The 22,842-nt window shown below is 35.6% G+C and overlaps 1 protein-coding gene and 1 long non-coding RNA gene across 6 annotated transcripts in view; one reads left to right on the top strand and one right to left on the bottom strand.

Annotated features, from left to right (window-relative positions):
* Positions 1-22,842, top strand: part of LOC111023196 (sequence-specific DNA binding transcription factor ATNDX) — a 92,489-nt gene that overhangs the window by 32,702 nt on the left and 36,945 nt on the right. For 2 of the 5 annotated variants that reach the window (XM_022300573.2, XM_022300572.2), the window contains exons 1-6: positions 15,824-15,977; positions 16,190-16,247; positions 16,443-16,568; positions 16,661-16,819; positions 22,119-22,202; positions 22,282-22,410. In XM_022300573.2, coding sequence (XP_022156265.1) covers positions 16,206-16,247; positions 16,443-16,568; positions 16,661-16,819; positions 22,119-22,202; positions 22,282-22,410 — 540 coding nt within the window. In that variant the 5' untranslated portion in view covers positions 15,824-15,977; positions 16,190-16,205. Of the gene's footprint in view, positions 1-15,823; positions 15,978-16,150; positions 16,248-16,442; positions 16,569-16,660; positions 16,820-22,118; positions 22,203-22,277; positions 22,411-22,842 lie in introns of those variants that run through there. The other 3 variants (XM_088121499.1, XM_088121500.1, XM_022300574.2) reach the window with 3 other exon arrangements.
* On the bottom strand, positions 117-5,945 carry LOC148212292 (uncharacterized). The gene is made up of 3 exons (XR_015789834.1): positions 5,797-5,945; positions 5,162-5,216; positions 117-2,795 (listed from the first exon to the last, which is right to left on the bottom strand). It is a non-coding gene; the product is annotated as an uncharacterized LOC148212292 (long non-coding RNA).

Raw genomic sequence — 22,842 nt, 5'->3', positions numbered from 1 at the left:
ATAAAGATTTACATGCAAACATAGGGTCCTTATGTAATTTGTGTTAAAAGAATTTAAATTAATTAGACCTTATGATAAGTTTCTAATATGATTAGGAGTAGTCTTTTGTTCTTGGTTTTGAATAAGTTTAAAATAACAAATTAAAATATTAATATAAAATATTGCCTATAAGGGAACTTTGTCTCAGTGTTGTCCATATGCAGCTAAAACGTGAGGGTGCTTTAGAGGAGCGGATCCTAGGCGTTGGAAGAAATTTTTTTTTTCTTTCATTTCTTATAGGATGTCAAAAACCGATCTATTTTGTTGTTTAATTATTAATGTGTTGGTTTTTTCGTGTGATAGGATACTAGCCTCTTGTATTATCGCAGCGGAATCCACGAAAACCAAGTCACGATCGGAGATCAATCACGAACGAAAAAATCTCACGATTCACCGTCTGAATTCTTCAAGTGGTGAAGAATTTTGAGATCAAGAACTCTAGGTTCTTTCTTTGTATTTTTTTTTTTAGGAATCTCTCTCTGTTTACAAGAGTAACTGACACACCCATATGACACTCACACACAGTAAGGGAGAGTGGAGAGATTTAGGGGGAGGAGCAGTTACATAACTGCTTCCCCATTTTTTAATTCAAATTGATTTGAATTTCATGGATTTTATTAAATCCTACATCTCCCACTCGCACATAATGTAGTTTCATTATGGCCGGACCACCAAAAAACTATGTCTCATCTTCTTATGGGCTCTTTTAATGTCTCAACAACAGGAAACACATTCCAGTTCATCAGTATCAAAAATCATACAAGAAAAACAGGCTGTGTGACCGTCATACTTTAATTTCGAGAGCTAGTTACTTTACAACTGTTAAATATGTAAGGTAACTTGAATGAGTGAGTAGAGTTAGTATGAAGTGTCCTAGAGTCATTTAGTCACATTTATCACAACTCATGATCTCTTTCTAAATATTAATTTCATATATGTTTGTATTCATAATTAAATCACAAAAATATAATTGGTTGACCTGTGAATACACTATAATGTGTCACTCGAAATGATCTTCAGTTTCCTAAAAGATTTCCATTATCAAACAACTGCTTTCTAGGTAGGTTTCATTAGATCTAATTATTCATGACCATTGGCAACCTCCCTAAGAAAGCTAACATTGCAATAAAACTTCCAAATTTTAGTCAAAAAGGTCATAAGGGTTCTTGTGGAGATTTCTTAATCTCATGGATCTCATACAACAATGAAGTAGAGATCAATTAACTTGTGCTACCCTTGGTGGTCAAATTGTGCACACGTGGTATGAGACACGTGTTACAGTATTTTACTTTATCTCATTAAAGTGTATGTCTCAACTAAATATTGTACATATGATAGTTTAGATATACTCAATATCTAACTTGAGTCCACAACTCTACCTTAATAATTTATCAACTAATGATAACAGAAATTTCATCTGGTATTCAAACACAGTTTAAGGTGAATAATGAGATTTGACACATTCGATCATAATATGATCTAAGTACAAAACTTTATTCCATAGTTTTAAAAAAACATAATACAATTTGTTCAAAAATACAAACTTAAAGCCTTCGCAATCCTATAGATTTAATGTGACTATTAAATACATCTCTAGGAATGGGCTTAGTAAATGGGTCCGCAACCATGTTGCTCGTTCATATATATTGCACATTTACTTCCTTTTGTACAACCATATCTCTAACAAAATTGTATTTGATATCTATGTGCTTTGTCTTAGAGTGATATTTGGGATCATTCGTGAAATCTATAACAGCCTGACTATCACAGTTTACCAATACTGAGTCGGGTGCACTTTCTTTAAATCCAAATGACTTAAGAATCTCTTAAGCCATACTGCTTCTTGTACCGCTGCTGAAAGTGCCACAAATTCAGCTTCCATGGTAGACAAGTCTATACAAGTTTGTTTCTTGCTACTCCACGATATTGCTCTATTATTGAGTAAGAAGACATATCCCGAGGTGGATTTTCTTTCATCCATATCTCCTCCCCAATCAGCGTCCAAGTAGCCTTCTAATTCTGAATTGTTTCCTTGGCAGCACAGTGAATAATTCATAGTGTCTTTGAGATATCAAAGTGTTCTCTTAACAGCTTTCCAATGGGGTTGGTAGGGGTTTGCCTGGTATCTGTTTACCATGCCAACAACAAAGCATGTATCTGGTTTCGTACACATCATAGCATATATGAGGCTTCCAATAGCGCTCTGATAAGGAAGTTTTCTCATGAGCTCTATTTCCTCAAGAGTCATAGGACACATTATTTGACTCAAATTTTCACCTTTTGCGATAAGAGTATCAATGGGTTTGCATACTTGCATATTAAACTTTTCAAGAATATTCTGGATGTATTGGCCTTGTGACAGGCTAACATCCTTTTGGTTTGATCTCTTTCAAACTTAACTCCAAGTATATGATGGGATGTAGATCCTGCAGCGGAAGCGATGATCTTCGTTCATCAATTTTGAGAAACAAAACCCAATGTGCAAAAGCAAATACGGGGGAAAAGAAATGTTTTCCTTACCTTTGAAGAACACTTCTTCAATGGATTAAACCGAACATCACCAATAGAACTTTCGTGCTATCCTCTGGGTACAGAGAACCCGCTTGTGGGAGCAATCGACTTGGAACAAGAGGGATTGGAAAAAAGAGAGCTTGAGAGAATTTTTTCGTTGGGATCATTCTATTGCAGAACTCTTCTGCAATAATCACATATGACGTGAGGTTAACTCCCTACGTCATAACTGTCCCTTCACTCCCCTGCAATATATTTATATTAATATTAATATTAGTAATAAATATATATAATAATTAATTAGTTAATCATATTAATTAATTATTAATCTAATTAATAATCAATTAATATATATATGTACATATATATATATATATCAAATAAATAATTAACACTTAATTATTTATCATAAAAATAGAATGACATTCTATAGCATTTCTTTCGTATAACCTATAGTCGTAATGTACATCAAATGCACATTATTTTTAACCTATAGTTTTAATATGAATCTTATTGATATTAATTTTATTTGAATCTCATTCAAATAATATCTCTCATAATATATAGTTTTAATTTAGAATTAACTATATATTATAATGTATCAATATACATATAATCCCTTGAGCAATTTTAACATTTCAAATTTTTCTAAAAACTTGATCTTCGTTTTACCCGTTGTGAGCTAGCAAGGGGACTTAATGGGCATACAGATCAGAAGCTTCAATGATACGAGATTAATCGGTCAAACTCATTAACCGAGTTAATCAACATTCGTTAACTACGGGTCACTCCACTAAAGACCCGTAATTGCACTCTTTTCACTGCAAAATGTTTTCGTGTCCATGGATATAGGACCATTAATGACAAGTCAATCCTTCACGAGTGCTCGTAACTCAAGCTGGGTCAAATTATCGTTTTACCCCTGATTTACATCTTACTCCTTAAATACCACTGCTCCTCTAATGAACAACCCGGTTATGGTCCGACCAATAACCGGAAGTCCCTCTCGGGCCAGTGAGAGGGTGGGACCCGTTGTTCAAGTCCCAAAGTCAGCATTTAAGAGAACACCCATCTACTCCCTAAAGTCGGGGAGGAGTGAGTTCCATCTTGTGAAGTTATGTTCCCAGCTCCCCACTAGGTCTCATCCCTAAAATATTAGGAATATTGAGTCGGCGACTCGGACCACTCTCACCTATACAGACTAAAGGACAAGCCCTCGCTGGCAGGAGTCCATAATTCACTCAGGATTGAGAATAAGTTGTTTAGTCATCCTATGAAATAGCAATCTGTTCGTCAACGATATTACATCTAAAGATTGGCTATTTCGCGGTTCGGTCTTATACAAACTCATTGTATAGGATACCCCTACTTGCATGTCTCCACATGAACGACCTATATCGAGTCGTCTGTAACATTTACAAAATGGGTCGTATCCATAGTGTTGTCAGGATAATAACCTCCACGTTCTGCCCTCACGTAATAAAATAAAATGACGTGCATATCACACAATTATAACAGAAACCATTAATGCATCTTCTATTCATGTTATGCAGGATCTTTCTTTTGTTCTGAGATACCAAACTGACACGACCCGCCATAAACACCTACTAACTATAGGACAAGTCGTGCCGACTACAGATCTTCAACCATCTACCAAGACTATAGTCAACTTCTTTCTAAATTTCTAAAACTAATTTAGATTATTCTTCAATATATAAAACATAAAGTGTAACATAAGTCATCTAAAAAATAACTACTCGGCCACGATTTCTAAACATGTTGTACAATCACAAAAGGTACAACTATTCCAGTATAAGTCATTCTAGATATACATACAAAATGATATGCAAATTCTGAGACGGTGAGTGGCAGAAACTGGTCGACTATCTCTATGAAACTCAGGTGCAGCTTGGAGGAGAAAAACAATGATAAACAGTGAGCTAGGAAGCTCAGTGAGTGACATTTTATTTAGAAAATAATTTCGTAAAACTTATTCCATAAAAACAACTGAAATTTCAATTCTTAAGACGAGCTTCATAAAACTGAAATAATAAACATTCTCATTAAAACTTCATATAACTTGAGCAACTAAAATTCAATAATTTTCTAAGCATAACTTGTAACAACATATACTTCCTAAGAACACTTTCTGAAATACATATCAAATATCTTCTTTCAAATCTAAAACAGATTAAGGAAACTCAACACCATATATGTATCCACATTCTATTCTGGTCTACTAGCGTAGAGTAATCTCAATACGCACAGCAGAATAATTCTATTTCTGGTTCACTGGCATAGAGTAGTCTCAATATACACAGCAGAATATTTCTCTCAACACGTGGAGTAAAATGGTCCCAAAGACCTTCTATTTCTGGGTATACTATTGAAACACATTCACATAGCATACGGATAATCACCTAGATACAACATTATGGTGGTTTGAAAACGATTCTAAGAAATTCATAAAGCATTTCTATTTTTTAAAAAAACATTCATAAATTATCAGCAAACTCAATTTCTCAGCAAAAATAATCAAACATACATAATATATATTTTCTTGAAGTTCTATAATAGATATCTTAAAATATTTAGTAAAATAACCACTCACAAATCCTATGAACAAGGTGAATTTAGTTGGTACGCTGCTCCAATTTCCGATCGTCCTGAAATAATAACCAATGAAATTTCAATTCACCCTCAATTACCAATTTAAACTCTACAATTCTTCAAATTAAACCATAAATTTAATCAACAACCCCATTCTCTCTCTACCATTCAATTACACCTCTTTCTCTCTCATCTTCCTTACAAGTTGGACCCACTTCCCACAATCATATCCTTTTAACCCATTCCAATTTATTACACGTGAAAAGCCTCAATTCCCAACCATTTTTTTTCCTTTCATTTCCTTTTATTTTTAATTTTAATTCCCAACACATAGCCTTTCTCTCTCCTCTACACTATTCATCTTCTTCTTCCCAAACCACAACCAACGAGACCCTCCACTTCTTCCTCTCCATTTCTTCTCTTCTTCTTCTTTTACTTCACAGATTCCTCCGACCTACAACAATGAAATCATGCACAGACGCCGAAACCATCACAAGAGTTCAAGAAATCTCTTAGGCAAAGCAACACCCATAGACCATTTCATTCCAAACTCGAAAAAAAGCTTGTGATTCACAAACCCACGAAGCAAGGGAGTCCATACCTAGAAATTCAGGGTTTAAAAATTCCAAAACTTACCAAAATCAGGTCCCCAACCTCAAACCGGTTACAGAAACTTCAATTTCATCATCTCTTTCCTCTGTTTTGTTTTTGTTCCTTTGGTTTCTTTTTTTTTCTTTTATTTATCATCTCCACGTGGCTTCCTCCACAACACACACACACATCTCATTTTCCACTTTTTTTTTCTTTTCTTTTCTTTTTCCTTTTTTTTTTTAAAAAAAACCTAAAATTACGAAAACACCATTACAATAGTGACGTATCAGCTCCAAACCTTTTACACCCGGAGCCGTGACACTAATCTAATCTCCTCTCATAACATCCAAACTCTACATTCCACTCTCAGCCTCCAACCATGATTCTATAGTACACGCTCTTTAACCAAGCCATAAAAATTAACTCCAACATAACATTTAAACATGCCACTAATATACCACAAAATTCAGAGACACAACCATTTGATAGTATCTAACACACTGTTATCATAAAGAACATACACACAACAGTTCCTACAATGTTCATCATACTTTACTAAAACATATAGCCACGACGAATAGTTTCCAACATGCTTTTGAAGGGATCGAATCCCAAGCGGAAATGTTTTATTGCTTGTGATTCAATTTGGTTTTAGAAGAGGAACGATACCGGTTATTATTAAAAACAGAACAATTCTATTTAAAACCGAGGTTAAGCCTCACTGGGAATAAGAAAACCACTTACTTTTGAAGACTGTTGGCGAATTCTCTTCCTTGAGCACCGTCGTGATAGCACGAACAAAAACTCCCGAATGCGTGATTGAACACCACCACCAAGTTACCTCGCGATGTCTCAAGGACTTAAGAACGAGATTGTGGTATCTCGTATCTTGGAGAAATAAAAACGAAAAGAAAGGAATTGAGAATCGATTTTTGTGAGAAAGAGCGTGTTCTTCCTTTTTGATCAACAACCTCAAAACACAGGGAAATTCCCTGTGTTTTATACAGAAAGGAGGGGGGAAGAGGGAGAGGGGAAGAAACTTCCCACTCTCCACCTCACCACTTTCCCAGCAAAATTGCTGGGAAGTGGTAAGTTTGTATATCCATAATTAACAAATATATATATATATATATATATACATTTTTTTAATTTAATAAATAAATTAAATAATTAATTAAATTAAAACTATTTTAATTTAATTAATAATTAATTAAATATTAAATAATTAATTAATTAAATATAATTAAATCGTATTTAATTAAACAAATAAATATTTGAATCATATTCAAATATACATTTCCCTCATAACCTATAATATTTAATATGAATCTAACTTACATTAAACTTTAACCTATAGTATTAATATGAATCCTATTTATATTATTCTCTCATAATATATAGTTTTATAATGTATCATCATACATTATCTTAAATTGTGTCATACAAAATTAACTCAAATTCTTTTTAATTAAATTTGAACAATTGAAATTACTGTCCAAAATTTTATGTTCTTAATTACCCTTTACGAGCTAGCAAAAAGACCTAATGGACCTATAGATCAGAAGTTCCAACGTTACGAGATTAATTTGATTAAACTCATTAACCACCTTAATCAACATACGTTAACTACGGGTTACTCCACTAAAAACCCGCAACTGAACTCTTCTCACTCACTATAGATTATTTCTGTGTCCACAGATATCGACCATTAATGGCAAGTCAATCCTTCACAAGTGCTCGTAACTCAAGCTGGCTCAAATTACCGTTTTACCCCTAAGTTACATCTTACTTCTTAAATACCACTGCTCCTTTAATGAACAACCCGGTTATGATTCGACCAATAACCGGAAGTCCCTCTCGGGCCAGTGAGAGGGTGAGACCCCTTGTTCAAGTCTCGAAGTCAGTAATTAAGATAACACTCATCTACTCTTCTAAAGTCAGGGAGGAGCGAATTTCATCTTGTGAAGTTATGTTCCCAACTCCCCACTCGCCCTCATCCCCAAAATGGTAGGAATGTTGAGTCGGCGACTCGGGCCACTCTCACCCATACAGATCAAAGGACGAGTCCTCACAGGTAGGAGTCCATAACTCACTCATGATTGAGAATGAGTTGCTTGGTCATCCTATGAAATAACAATCTGTTAGTTAACGGCGTTACATCTAAAATATTGGTTATTTCGCGGTTCGGTTTTATACAAACTCATTGTATAGTATATCGCCACTCGCATGTCTCCACACCAACGACTTGGATCGAGTCATTTGTAACATCTATAAAGTGGGCCGTATCCATAGTGTTGCTAGGATAAGGTATCCAGCCTTATCCATATACTATAGACCCTTTAGATTATTCACGAGACATTATCCATTTGTATATCAGGGGTATATCAAATATATACCTCGTATATGAGGGGTATATCAATTATATACCCAATATATTAAATATATACCTAATATATATACTGTCCCGGTTACATGATAATAACCTTGGATGTTTAGTTTATTGGATTTTGGACAATGCAATGCTATGAATTCAACAACAAATTTATTGAATATACATTTGTTTTTACATAAATACAAACTACGAGTTTAGGGCAACACACCCAATAGCGTTTACTAAGTAAAATCCAAAACTAGAAGGTCCATACACGTCACACAAATAATTTCCAGCTCCACCAAGTTACTGGAAAATGGGTAGCAATAATTAAACACGTTGATTTTAGGGCTTTTTTTATTATTTTATTAGTTTATTTTTTAGAATATAGATGAGATTGTAAGTTTTTAATTATGTGAAGTTGATTTGATTAAATTATTTATTTTTTCTATGATTGAAATTATTATTATATGATATTAAAATATTATATTATTAATAATGTAATATCCTTTAAATTATTAAGGGCATAATAGTAAAATGTTATATTTTATTTTCATTTATCGTGAACATCCAAACAATAAATTTTAATTTCAGGATTTAGAATCATTTTGGTTCCAAATGCAATCAGGAATTCGAAATAATTTCTATAATCCTCTAATTTAAAATAATTTCCTACCAATTCCACACGCTAAATGGAGCATTAATGATTTTAAATGAATTTTGTTATCTGGTAGCTCATGATATAAAATCTTATTGGATTTTGCACAATTCCAAAGTAGATTATCTATTTAATTTTGTCATATTTTAATTTCTAAATAATAAATTTAAATTAAAGAACCTTAATTTTTCTTTTCCATTTCAGAATACATCTAAATAAAAAAATTAATTTAATTCATTTCAAATCATTCTCGTTCTAAACAAGATAAAAATTTTAAAATTATTTCTCGGATTTTAAATCACAAAATTTAAAACAATTTATTGAACTTTCTTGACGTCAAACACAGGGTAGTATAATAGGTCGAAATTATTTGGTGTAATTGGTGACGATTTGACTTCTAATTTCATCATGCATTGTCTTTAACTTTATAATGCATACTCATAAAATTGACAAAATAAGCCTCCTGCAGAGGTCTTTTAAGTTTTTTAATCGTCGTTCTCAAAACACAAGTTTTCTAATCATTTGCTGACATCACCTACCTTGTCAAATGACCTCCAATGCCCCTTCTTACTTTGGCCCAAATTTTAGTTTAGGTTTCCCTCCTCCCTTACTTACTTGGGTAATACGAATAGCTGTTCCATCTTTAGCGCACTCACACTGTAGCATTCTTTGCTCGACTCAAATTTGACTGTCTTCACCTGCGATTGAAATTACATTTCTCTAAATCTCGTTATCTTTCTCCTTCGTATTTCGATTGCGACTCGCTAAGGTAATTTTGACCCTATCGTCTTCAAGCGGTGAGACGAAGTGATTTTGGTTGCAGATTACAACGAAGGAGATTTCATCGTTAATTTTGGGTTAGTGCATTTATCTCTCGAATTGCTTAAGATTTTCGTTTTAATTACCACTATTTTAGCTATTGTTCGTAAGTTCTGTACAACCCCGACGTTGTTCTTCTGTCTCTTTTGCGATTTTTGTGGATTTTTTACACTGCACATCTAGGGCTTTCGAAGAAGAGGAAAATAATACGTAATCGGCGCCAGGGAAATGAATCGATGGAGACTAAAATCGTGTTTTTGAAAACCAATAATACTGGGGGGGCTGATGTTGAAATAACCAGAGCCAAAAATGAGATCGAGAAATACAATGAACATGAAAGGTCAAGAGCTAGAAAAATTGAGAGCTAGAAAGATCGAAAGCGAGACATATTGAGAACGAGAGAATCTCCATTGATTTACAATTATCGTGGGTGTGCTAGGAAGAGCAAAATCGAGAATCATCGTGATGGATACAGTGAACTTGAAAAATCGAGAGCTAGAAATATCGAGAGCTAGAACATCAAGAGCTAGAAAGATCGAGAACGAGAGAAGCTCCATTGATTTGCAATTATAGGGTGTGAAATAGGTAGAGCAAAATCAAGAGTGAGAAACATCGAGAGTGAGAAACATCGAGAGCGGGAAACATCGAGATCGAGAAACATCGAGATCGAGAAAAATTACAGTGTTTTACATTTTGTATTTGAACTAGTTGCGTGTTTCCCTTTCCCTGTCTTCTTAATCCGTGATTATGTATCATGTTCAATTATCAAATTTTTGAACTACTTGCGTGTTTCCGTTTCTCTATCTGCTTAATTTGTCATCATATATCTTGTTCAATTTGTTGCAGGTGCACAATGGACCATCAGTTGAGGATTAAGGAGAATGACCGCTTTCCGGCTCAAGCTACCAGCATGTCTCACTTGAGCAATGTCAACAGGCTTATCAAGGATAAACTCACAGCGGACCAACTTGATATGTTTCGTAGAAGAACAATATTTGGTCGATTTGTCGACTTGGAGATGATGTTCTGCAGTGGTGTAGTTCATCACTTTCTGTCAAGGGAGGTTGCTGGGAGCAGTGAGGACAACATGAGTTTCTTAATTGGTGGCAACGTGTTGACATTCTCGAAGGATCAATTCATGCTTATAACGGGATTGTGGCGGCTACCCGGTAAGGTGGTCCAGAAAAAGATTGGAAAGAATAGGTTGCGGAGGAAGTACTTCAACGATGAAGCCTTCATGCTGCTCGAAGAGTTTGTGGAGGTTTACAAGCAGACTGATTTCGAGGATGACGAGGACGCCGTTAAAGTGACATTAATTTTGTACACGGAGCTTGTGATGATGGGAAAGAGCAAGAGCAAGTCGAAGATTGACATCAACTTGTACAACCAAGTCGATGACTTGGACTACTTCAACCATTTGCACTGGGGTTCTGATGTCTGGAGTAGGACAGTTAACGGTCTGAAGCGTGCGATGAATGAAAAAATTGCGCTATACAAGAACAAAGTAAGAACGAACAAAAAGTATCTAGTAAAGTATAGCCTACCGGGATTTCCGCTTGCGTTTCAGGTAATCAATACGTATGCATACTCGTTGTTCTTGTTTGTGAAAACTTTTTTTAGGTGTGAGACTAAACTGAAATGTTATATTCAGGTGTGGATATACGAGGTTGTCCCATCTCTCATCACTCCCAGTGTCAATCGTTTGAGTGAGACCGTCATTCCCCGGATAATTCGGTATTCGTGCAATAGAGTCGTCGGTACAAAAGATCTGGGGAAGGAGGTCCTTGGTTCAGCGGTGGTAAGTGATCTATAATATGTTTATTGTTGTCTAGTTGTAATGGTATTTACACTTCCTTATGTTCTTGTGATTTACGTTCAGTTGGTCATATCTTATCCACTCGTGGAGACGGAGCTGGATAAGGACTACCAGAGGTGTCCATTGGACGAAAGAGAGGTGGTTGATTTAAATGCGCCTGGTGTTCTACCTCCGACAGTGATGATGGACACAATCCTTCCCCCATCACCGACAATCTTGGCACCGAAGACGATCTCCCACTCGACGATGCCCATTCGTTGGAAACGAATGTACAGGCAATGCCGGATGAGTCTTCGGATATGCCACGTACAGAGGCCGCATCTGAAGGTGGGCAACGGACACCGGTCGAAGTACTTCGACCAACTACTTCTATTCGGTCGAATGTGGGGCAAAGCACGGGGCAATCACCGCCAGCGACGTCACGCGATGCTTGCCCTACACAACGGCACGACGCCCGTCGATCGAATGATAGATTCAGGGCTATGGAGAGAAGGCTGGATCTTTTAGCTTCGGACATGGCGGAGGTGAAGACGGATTTGGCGGAGGTCAAGTCCGACTTGAGTGAAATGAAACTCATGCTTCAACGGTTGTGCCAGGTAGCCTTTTCCTATGACTTGGTATAGTTCGTATACTGTATGTATTCATTCAATTGAAGTGCTAATACGTTAGTTCGTTTGCAGATTGATAGGCGAGAAGTGAATATTGGTGTCTTTCCGTCGGATACAGTCCACGTGTCACATCCATTGGTATCCAGTGTTATCCCCGAGCATGATGGGGTTGTTGATGACAATCAACCTAGAGGTTCCTATGCTGGAAAGGAGGACGATGTGGTTCCTGTAGATGTTATGCTCTCGATCTCATTCCCTATCGTTCTTCTCCATGTATATTTATAATATCGCAAAGATAACAACAACCTATCTTTCTCGCTATCTCGCTTTCTAAATTTCTCGACTTCTCTCTTTCTCGCTATCTCGCTTTCTAAATTTCTCGATTTCTCTCTTTCTCGCTATCTCTCTTTCTAAATTTCTCTCTTTCTCGCTATCTCGCGTTCTAGACGTATGTATCCATACCCACTTATCTTATAATTAAGATGTTAGTAAGGGGAATAAGAGGGAGGGTGGTTAATTAATGCGCCCTTTTCCATTTCAAATCCTCCTCACAGTCCCAGCCCCAGTTGTCTTTCCACCTTTTCAATGCAGTAATTAATTACTCTTCCTCTTCCTTCCTACCCGTTATCCCGATTTTCGATTTAATTATTTTTTCAATTTTCCATGAAACCAACCAAGAATTTCTCTATATATAGATACCACAAAGTACACAACAACGACATCCAGATTAGAAGTATCTATCTATCTATCTAACATTTATTAGAAGCAAACATGTCAACATCTTACGAGTCGGACGGTTCCTCTTCCGACGGAGCAACCAGTCCTATCTCAAACCATCCCTCCTCCTTCGCGGAGAACGGAGTGCCAATTAACGGTCCTCTTCAACAAGCACAGGAAGAAAACGACCAGCTCAGGAGAAAGCTACGTCGAATGCAACACGAGCTCAACAACACGAGGTATAAGTTAGCCCGGGTTGAAGAAATGCGGGACTTGCTGGAGGGACTGCTGAAGGAGGAGAATGAGGAACGACTTCGTCTGGAGGACAGAGTGGATCAGTTACTGGCCCGTCTACGCCGTAATAATAATAATAATTTTTAAAATCCCATTTTAGTAGTAGTTTATGGTTGTTGTTTTGTTTAAGCTACTAAAAAAAACTTTTTGTAATGGGATGGATGGATGGAGCCCCTGTTTCCTACTTTAATGAATCAATTATTATTATTTTTGTTGTTACTGCTTACTTACTTTCTCAATATCCTACGGTCTTCTTTCTCTTACACGTTCATTCTCGTTCGTGATAATTTTCGTTGATTTTCGTTGTACTTCAAAAATTTATTTATCCTTATTGTCATCACGGTCACTTACTTATTACTATTTCTTCCACATTATTATATATCCACTTATATGCTGTTAATCGTTCACGATGAAGTCTCATTTTCGTTCAAGCTCATTCTCGTTCAAGCTTATTCACGATCTCTTTCGTTATCTGTTTTGCACTCTCGCTGCTATTTTCCACTGCACCCGTTTATTCTCAATAGACTGAAATCGAATAAGTATAAAAAAAATAAATAGATGCAGCCTTTAATTTAAAGAACATCAACCAACAATTGGAAGAATTAAATTTCACGTCTTTTCATCTTTCTCGCTCTCGTTCATGCACGCTCTCGATCAAGCCCATGCACGCTCTAGATGTACGCTCTCGATCAAGCTCATGCACGCTCTCGCTGTACGCTCTTGATCAAGCTCATGCACGCTCTCGATCTCGATCACGATCAACCTCATTCACGCTCTCACCGTACGCTCTCGATCTCGATCACGATCAACCTCATTCACGCTCTCGCCGTACGCTCTCGATTAAGCTCATGCACGCTCTCGATCTCGATCACGATCAACCTCATTCACGCTCTCGCTGTACGCTCTCGATCAAGCTCATGTACGCTCTCGATCTCGATCAGATCTCTCTCTTGCTCATGAACGCTTTTGATCTCCCTCTCGCTAATGAACGATCTCGATCTATAACATACTCCAAGTAGCTATCCATATCCATTTAACGCACTAACGATCTCCTTCTTATTGCCTTCACGCCCTGTCCGTCAGCTTCTCTCCCTCCACGTCTAAAAATCAACAACCCAGTAAACAAACAAATAAATAACTTATATGCGAACAAGCCCAACGAAACATTTCAAAACAAAGACCGATGGATAATGAAGTTTGAGCATCGACAGTCAGTGGCCTGTAGATGACAGAAGCAAAACAACCCTAATAGTGAGAGAGAAATGGAAGACCGATAGATGCTGGAGTTCAAGCATCGAGAGTTGCCTGTAGATGAGAGAAGCAAAACAAGGGAAAAAAATGAGAGAGAAATGGAGTGTTTTCAAGTAAGGGAGGAGGGAAAATAAAAATTTGGTATATTAGGCCCCAAGTAAGGGAGGAGGGAAAACTAAAATTTGGGCCAAAGTAATGAGGGGCATTGGAGGTCATTTGGCAAAGTACGTGATGTCAGCAAATGATTAGAAAACTTGTGTTTTCAGAAGGGTGATTAAAAAACTTAAAAGGCCCTTGAGCTTATTTTGTCAATTTTCCCTCTCTTTTTCCTCTGTTTCTTACTTAATCAAACTAATACTCTCAAGAACAGAAATATTGTGTAAAGATATTAAAAAAACCAATAACTCAAAGAACACAATCAGAGTTGAGGTGGATAAAGAATCGATTTGGGTTGGGTTAAAATTATTTTCAACTGAGGGATTGAATTGGTTGCGGGTAATTCGAACTGAATCGAAAAATATATATAAATATGAAATAAAAAAGTATTTTATGTTTTCAGGGTTAGGGTTTCGTAACTTTTCCTGTCCTATCAGTTCTTCGCGCGATTTTTCCATCAACGATTCAACGTTCACCTCACCCTCTCATCTCCCTCCATCTGATCTCTCCTTCAATATCATCTCATCGCTGCCGTCTGTCATACATAGCTGGACGTTGCCGCCGTCTGTCGTCGTAGATGGAGGCCGTTGCCCGTCGCCCGTAGATGACGTCTACATCTCTCACGGTACTATTTATTTCAGAGTTAGTGATAATGAACTTCTTTTCTTGCTCGGTGGCTACTGTCACACTGTAAGTGAATGTTTTTTTTTTTTAATGTCTACACCATGTGTGGATTTTCTTGGCCTGATCTGTAGCTGTTTGTGATTGTGAGTGAATGTTAAGGAATTGTTTGGTACCGTTTCTATTTATTTATTTTTAATAAAGGAAAATGTATTGTATGATTCCTAACCTCCAAGAATTCAAGTATGATAACAACCTTTTTGTTTATGTTTTAACTAATTGGAAATATGAACAAGAAAGAAGAAACTTATTTTTATTTGTTTCTAAAATTTCTATACAATTGAGAGAGTGCTTCCAAAAAAGGAGAAACAAGAAACAAAGTTAGTTGTAAAATACTTAGATTTCTTAAGATAATTGGAAATGAGAAATAAGAAACTAGAACGTTATCAAACGGGCCCTAACTTGTTTTTTAATGCTTGCACTGTGAATGGATTCTCTCTTTTATCTCTCAATTGGTTTGTTTGAGACTTGGAAAGTTGAAACCTTGCTTGCTGATTTTTTTGTTTGGAAATTGAAAGCTTGGTGATAAATGATTAACTTGTTTTTTCAGTACAGATTTTAAGGGAAAAGAAAAAAAGAGGGTCAACCCAGCGTACTGGGTTGGGTTGGCCATAATATCCGGTTACTTCGGTTCCCTTATCTTTGGTCCAAGAAGCCCCTTGAACCCAACCCACACCCTGAATCTTATATATTAAGAGGAAAGTTATGGGATTTTGGTTTATTCTATTTCATTGGACCTAACTTTCAAGTAGGCATTGTATTCTGTAAGTATGCGTGAGCTCGCATGTCCCCAATGCTGTTGGCTACCTTGATTGTGTAATTCACTGCTCAATTTGCTCCATTTGTTATCTCTGGGTAAGACGTTAGATTGTCTCGGATTTTGGGATTTCTGCGCTACGGTCTATTGTTTACCCCCTAAGTTTCTTCGTGATGGTCCCAAAATTACCTGATTTAGATTTCTATTCTATCTGTAATTTCTAACTTTTTTTAATATGATATGTGCTATCATCTCTTGATTTATGATCTATCTGTTTTGTGTGCACATTCTCATGCTTCCCACTTCCCAGGTATAATATTACAAAGATGAGACAACATAAGGAGGAATTATATTGCAGTTCCACCCAAGTAAGCATTCTGAACTCAATTATAATTTCAATGATTTTATTTGGTTAAGTTATTTTCTCTTTTAGTTTAGTTAGAAATGGAGTTGGTCTATAGCTAAAGTTCTGCTAATGGTCTTTAAGTTGCGCCTAAATTGTCATCAAATGGACTCTATTCCCTCTTGTCAACATGAATTGATGTTCTTTTATTCTTGAACAGGCCATTGACTTAATGTCAGCGGTAAAGGAATTAAATAAGTTATGTTCTCAGGAACTTAGTAAACTTTTGAGGGACTCTGAAAATTTTGCAGTACACTACACTTCTGAGAACAGCATACAGAAAACGGTTAGAATTGTTTTATTTATGACTTTTTAAATTGCTAATTAGTTGTACCATTTCTTATAGACGTGCAATATTGTGCATCATGTTGATTTCAGATTGACGTAGAAAAGCTTTCAGGCCTCCTTCCTTTGCACCTCATGGCTGTTCTTATGTCATCTGACAGAGATGAGGCATTGTTCAGATATCTGCTATGTGGTGTGCGGCTCTTGCATTCTCTGTGTGATTTAGCTCCCCGACATGCTAAACTTGAGCAGGTTGGTTATGGCTTGAAAATATCCCAAATCTTTGGGAGTTTCTTTGCAAGTTGATGTTTCTATTTTCCCTATAAAAGATGTGTTTACTAACTCCAATCTTCATAGAGATTAAAAATTAACTGGTTGGCTTAACCCTAGAATAAAAGTTCAACATATTCACTTATTTATTTGGTTGTTGACGTGTTTGAGACTAAGTGAACGAAAGAAGGATGACTAAAGTTGAAATTAGGTAATGGTATTCTTATCTCGTCGAGATATTGGCATTATTTGACTTTCAACTCAATAGATGTTTGTTTTTCTTAGTCTCAGGAGTTGTTTGGATTTAATTTTAAAATACCCTAAAAATGTTTCAAGAAAAGGAAGGTTAAGAAAAGAAGAGATGTTATCCTAGATCTTCTTGATTGGACTTCAACACCTAAGATGTACAGAAATGAGGACAGGGCTCTTCCTAAAACCTTTAAGCATAGACTCATGGACACGTTTATTAAAACATGTTTGTGTATTTTACCACCATTTAATGGTTTTATAATCTAAAGTTTGTATCTAACAAATCTAAATATTTTTTGGAATTTTGAAGAGTGCCTGGGCACGAAAGTGAGGCGCACATGCCTTAGTGTCTCATATCATTTTTTTTTTGTAAAAAAATAAAAAAATTTTTCTTCAAAATCCCTCATTCCTCTTAACAATCTCTTACCAAAGCTCTAGTTTTTTAAAATTTTCGTTTATCTTATTCTTAAAAATACTATATCTTTTCATGTATAAAAAATTTATTTACATTTTTATATTGTGTTTCTCACAAAAAGAAACCCTCAGTTATTTTTCTTCACACCCAAAGGGTTGTTGCACACGATATTTGCTTAAAAATATAACATGATAAAAATATAACATGAAAGAAGAGACAAGATAGTTATGGATGTTGGTGGTGCATTCTATGATGCTCACATCCCTTCTAGAAGAAGTCCAAAACCGTATATTTGGATAGGAACACTTGGCTTCAAAGGAACTATAGATTATTCTATGGAAGGGAGAGGAGCTTCACTTATTCATTTGACCTTATTTTGTATACGGTGGCCACTTGAGGCAAGCTAGATAAATCCTTTTATAATTATTATCTTAGTGATATATATGCTAAATGCTCTAATTGGAGGAGATTTTGTTACGCCCACTAATCTTGGTGGTTTCTCTCAAGAAGGGAAAAAATGATCCTTATGAGATGAAAAGAAAATTAAATATATACATGATGCCATTATAATATTATATTTGAATTAAACTCTGGTGGGGCAGGTAAGGATGTGATTGGAACTCAGAATTGGAAGCTTGTATTTTTTTTTTGATAAAAACAATTTCATTGAGGTATGAAATTACATATACAGTTGTAGCATGCTACCCACCACATTATTGTTTTGGAGGTACTAGTAAACTAACTAATACTAAGAAATGTTTCTTCGCTCTCTCCCACATTGGATACTTGGGCCTTATAGTCTTGGTTGAGGGTGTAGCAGCTGACCATCTGAGATTACAACTATGACGTAATGGCCTTCTCTAGGGAACCTTTTATGGAATTTCAAGGGTGCTAGGGATTAACTGGTCACTAATATTAAAAATAATTGTAGCTAACCTTGGAACTATTGCTTTAAATTTAACATAGCAACTTACCAACTGTAGTTTTAATGAAGTTACGAGCTAGGATATGCACTTTAGCCATTTAAATTGTCACTGTCCAAAGTCCCTGCCTTCACACTACTTGATTTTCAAAACCCTTAATCTTCCGAGAGATTGCTGCTTCTTAGTTAGGTGTTGGGGCGGAGCCTTCATCAGTGTCTTCACACTACTGATTTATTTTACCCACGTTCTTCCTTAAAGTCACTATCAGACTATCAGTATAAGGCAACTTATGAGAGAGAAATAATAACTGCAATGTAAGCAATGCAAAATTGTAGGCCATAGTTACTAGGGTGCAAATTAATTGTTAGAATAGATAAGAAAAGCTTAAAATTTGTATTGTACAAGCGACCAGTTGGATGTGAGGTGACTACCAAGGTTTGATCACTAAGCTCAGCTCATTGGCTACAACTTTGATATAGAGTACTATTGTAATCCAAGCGTAAATTGTTAAATTAAATTAAATTTTGTTTAAATTTGAGAATTAAATTTGTTAAAAATGACTTTTCAAAGGGAGACTTTTTATGTCGATGGTGCATTCTACGATGAGGCCTCTTGTTGAACTACAGTGTGACTAGTTTTACCTCCTGATTTGCCAACAATTCCTTTGTTGTTACAATTCCTTTACAAAGTTGATAAGCTCCAAAGTTGCTCGGATTTACAAAGCTAGAGGTCCTTCTAGGATCCTTGCAAACATTCATAAAAGTGACTAACTTACCGAATGATTCCAACCAAGAGTAGGGTTAGAAGGATGAATAACTCTTCGATCACACGTAGAATCTATGATGGTCACTCTTAAATCCTAAGATGACTCACTCCATAATTAGCTTGATCGAGACCAATCCAATGAATTGATTTAACATCAAACCTAAAACAAGATTTGAAAGAGGCAACACCAATGTGTCAAGGAACAAAAGTTCTTGATTTCAAAATGTTAAATCTTCATAATCTCCATATCAAGAGCATTACTTTAAATAGGCCAAAGGGTCGTTCAACATGAGGAGACCAAAAGTCTTTCAAAATCATATTTAATGTAAATTGAAGAAAATAAGACACGAATTTAAAACTTAATTGCACATCAATCTAGATGTCTAAATGCGTAACCAAAAACATATAAATGCTCCAAATTGTCTTGATTACGTTTTGTAGGAGGCGCTTCACGTTTGGATAGGGTTTGACCGACTTCAAAAACTCCTGAGAGGTGCAATCTGCCAAGACACCTGTTCACAATTCTGCAAACTTTTTTCGTGCTCTGTGCTATCTATCAAAATAGACAACTTTTCCAGTGCCATCTTTGTTCAATTCTCTACTTGACTTGTTAGTAACATTATAAATAAATTTGGGCTCAAAACTCTTTGTTGGTTATTCTGCATTAACCGGCTTTTAAAGATGTAGCGTGAAAACTTCTTGAATCTTCTTTGCATTGTGCTTCTTGTAATTGCTCATTTGTGTACATGTAATTGGTCACAAATGGATCAGTATCAAGTCTAAGTGGTGTCTTGTGTATCAACAAGCAAATGTTCGGGTAAGGACTCTTTAGCCAATACCCATTTCTCACCGTGTGGGAAGATGTCTTGAGGGACATTATACTACTCCGTGGTCTATTCTATAGAATATCTTTTGATACAAATAAAATCTTCACCAGCATATTTTGGTAAGAACTTTTAAACGCCAAGAAACTCAACTTAAAAGAAGCAAACACTTGCAATCGAATGTTCTGTTAGTAGGGGGGTTGGCAATTTACCTCCATTGTAATGCTGTAATAATAATACTTCTCGCCAAGCTTTTAAAAGGCTTTTAAAGCTTATGCTTAAAGATTGAAGCACAACTGTTTAGTCTCAAGGCTTAAGCATTGTATGCTTCATAAAAAACTTGCAGCGTATTGAGCATGGAGCCTTTGTGCCTCATGTAATATCAGTACAATATGGGTTATGGTAGTCTAGCCTATTATGATTATTTTTGCCATTATAGCTCAATAGAGAATACAATGATCTTGTTAGTGATTTTTGATGTTGAGAACAACCTTTAGAAAATAATACTTTCTATTAATTTGAGGCTTTGCCTCATAGTACCTCAAGTGTTATGCCTTCAACTCTCCCAGTGAAAATGTAGTTTGTGGATAGGGGTGCCATGCTGTGAGTTATGTCTCACTTTAAAGTTATAAGTCTCTTCCCCAAGGTGAGAGGGTGACAAAAAGGCACATATAGGTATATAGATATATAGTTTCTTATAATAAATATAGCTCAAACAAATGTCAAAAAGAGCATACTACATCCAAGTTTTATTAGTTCCAAATAAACATTAGTAGAACTTAACCTCTATGATTGAAGAAAATAATTATAGAAATTACAAGCTAGGGGGATGATTCGGGAGCTTCCCTCTCACTCCAAAAACCAACTCATCACTTGCTTCAACATTTTCTTCTTCCAATCTGTTCAACCATTCATTGCTCTCATCAATATGATCTAAAGAAATTGGATCATGTTGATGATTTTGATAATCACATTGTTAAGTGCTTGGTTATATTTTAGATTAGTGAAGCCATTGAGACACTTGATCCAATCTTTTCTTCTTTGTTTGATGAATTTTAAAAACAAAATTATTAATTAATATTAGGTCAAAAGTTGATTTTACGTTTTAATTAATATAAGAATAGATGGTAAGGTAATGAACGACAATAAATCAACAAAAATTGATTAAAGTGAGAAAAACTGAGGTATGTGTTGGCAGTAGGGAGGGAAGAAAAAGTTGCAAAACATCATGGATATTAGCAAAATATTTTGCGGATATTGGCAAAATAATGGTAAAATATCAATGAAATATCGGTAAAATATTGATAAAGTGACATGGATATTATGATAGTAAACGTAATGCAAAATATTGGCAAAATATTGAATAGTATCGACAAATTTCGGCAATATCATCACTCTCCCCCTCTTATCATAATCGGACCCAAGAATTTACCAATATATCGCTGAAAATTTTCATCCTTGAGCATTAGGTAGCAATTCTTGCATAACATGAAGCTATCATCTGTGACTTCAACATCTTGAAGAACTGTTTCTTCCTTGTCATAGAAAAGAGTTAGGTTTGATTAAATAATATCCGGCTGTATTTTAAGGCCAATGAAGTTGGTGATCTTATTTTTATCATTGATTTTCTATTTGGCCCATACTTAGCCTCATTTTCATCACAACCTTTCTTAATGTCCTCTTTTGCTCAATCCATAGCAGCATGAATCTAACCCATAGCAAGTCTCTCACCATCAACAAGCCTCATAACGGGCTTGTTGCCTTCAATGTATGAAACAACTAATTTATTTTTTGTTGGCTAGGATTAACTTTTAATTCTAATAATTAGCTTTACTTTTAACTTTTGACATCAGTATTCTTGTAATTCTTGCCTCTGCACTATAATTACTGCGTATCCAAACAGACCAGATTCATTTAATAAATCGTCAACTTCGGAATATCCCTGCGTTCCTTTTGTGAGGACTAAACCTTGGGTATGTTTATATTTGAATATGAGTCTCAAGATATGGTGCTCTTTTATCTCATTCCGCTTTAAATTTGTTTCTCACTTCAAATCGTTAGGTTGAAAGTAATAATTTCTCACTATAAATTTGAACTATTTGTAGATTTTGCTCGATGATGTGAAAATGTCAGAGCAGCTCCTAGACTTGGTGTTTTATATGCTTATTTTTCTTGGAGGTGTCAGACAGGTTAGGCTAGATTCTTTGTCGTTTGGAATTGACATGCTATTATATTATTGTTTATCTTTACTGGTTTGCTCTCTAACAGGAAAAGTATAAATCTGATGGCATTTCTGTTGCATATTCATCATTGGTTGCATGTAGTCTCTATCTATTAACAGGATGCATCTCATCACAGTGGCAAGATCTTGTCCACGTATTGATTGCACATCCTAAGGTACAAATATTTTATACTTTCTAGTTGGTGTTATACATAGATTCATTTAAGCAGTGAAACAGTTTACAGTGCAAGGTGTTATGATTTTTCATATTCATGGATTCTTTGAAGTGGTTTTTATTTTATTATAATATATGTATAAATCCATCTATCATCTCACCCTTATTTTGGTCAATTGGAAGGCTTTTTTTTTTTTTTTTTTTGATAAGAAACATCAAAAAGGTGTATTGATAGAGGGAAGAATCCCAAAGAGAGACAGCCTAAAGGCAGAGGGTAGAGAGAACCCTCCCCACAGATCTAAACAATCAAGGCTTTCCAGTCATGTAGGATGAGTTGGAGGCTATTATTACAAAAAATCTTCTTGTGGGAATAAATCCACCACGAAGCAACATGCTTAATATTCACACAAAAGGAATCCACCAATTTCGAAAT

The sequence above is a fragment of the Momordica charantia genome (genome assembly GCF_013281855.1).
Source record: "Momordica charantia cultivar OHB3-1 chromosome 3 unlocalized genomic scaffold, Mcharantia_2.0 BLBB01000003.1, whole genome shotgun sequence".
NCBI lineage: Eukaryota > Viridiplantae > Streptophyta > Magnoliopsida > Cucurbitales > Cucurbitaceae > Momordica > Momordica charantia.
The sequence above is the reverse complement of the archived record's forward strand: the minus strand, read 5'-3'. Positions and strand labels throughout refer to the sequence as shown.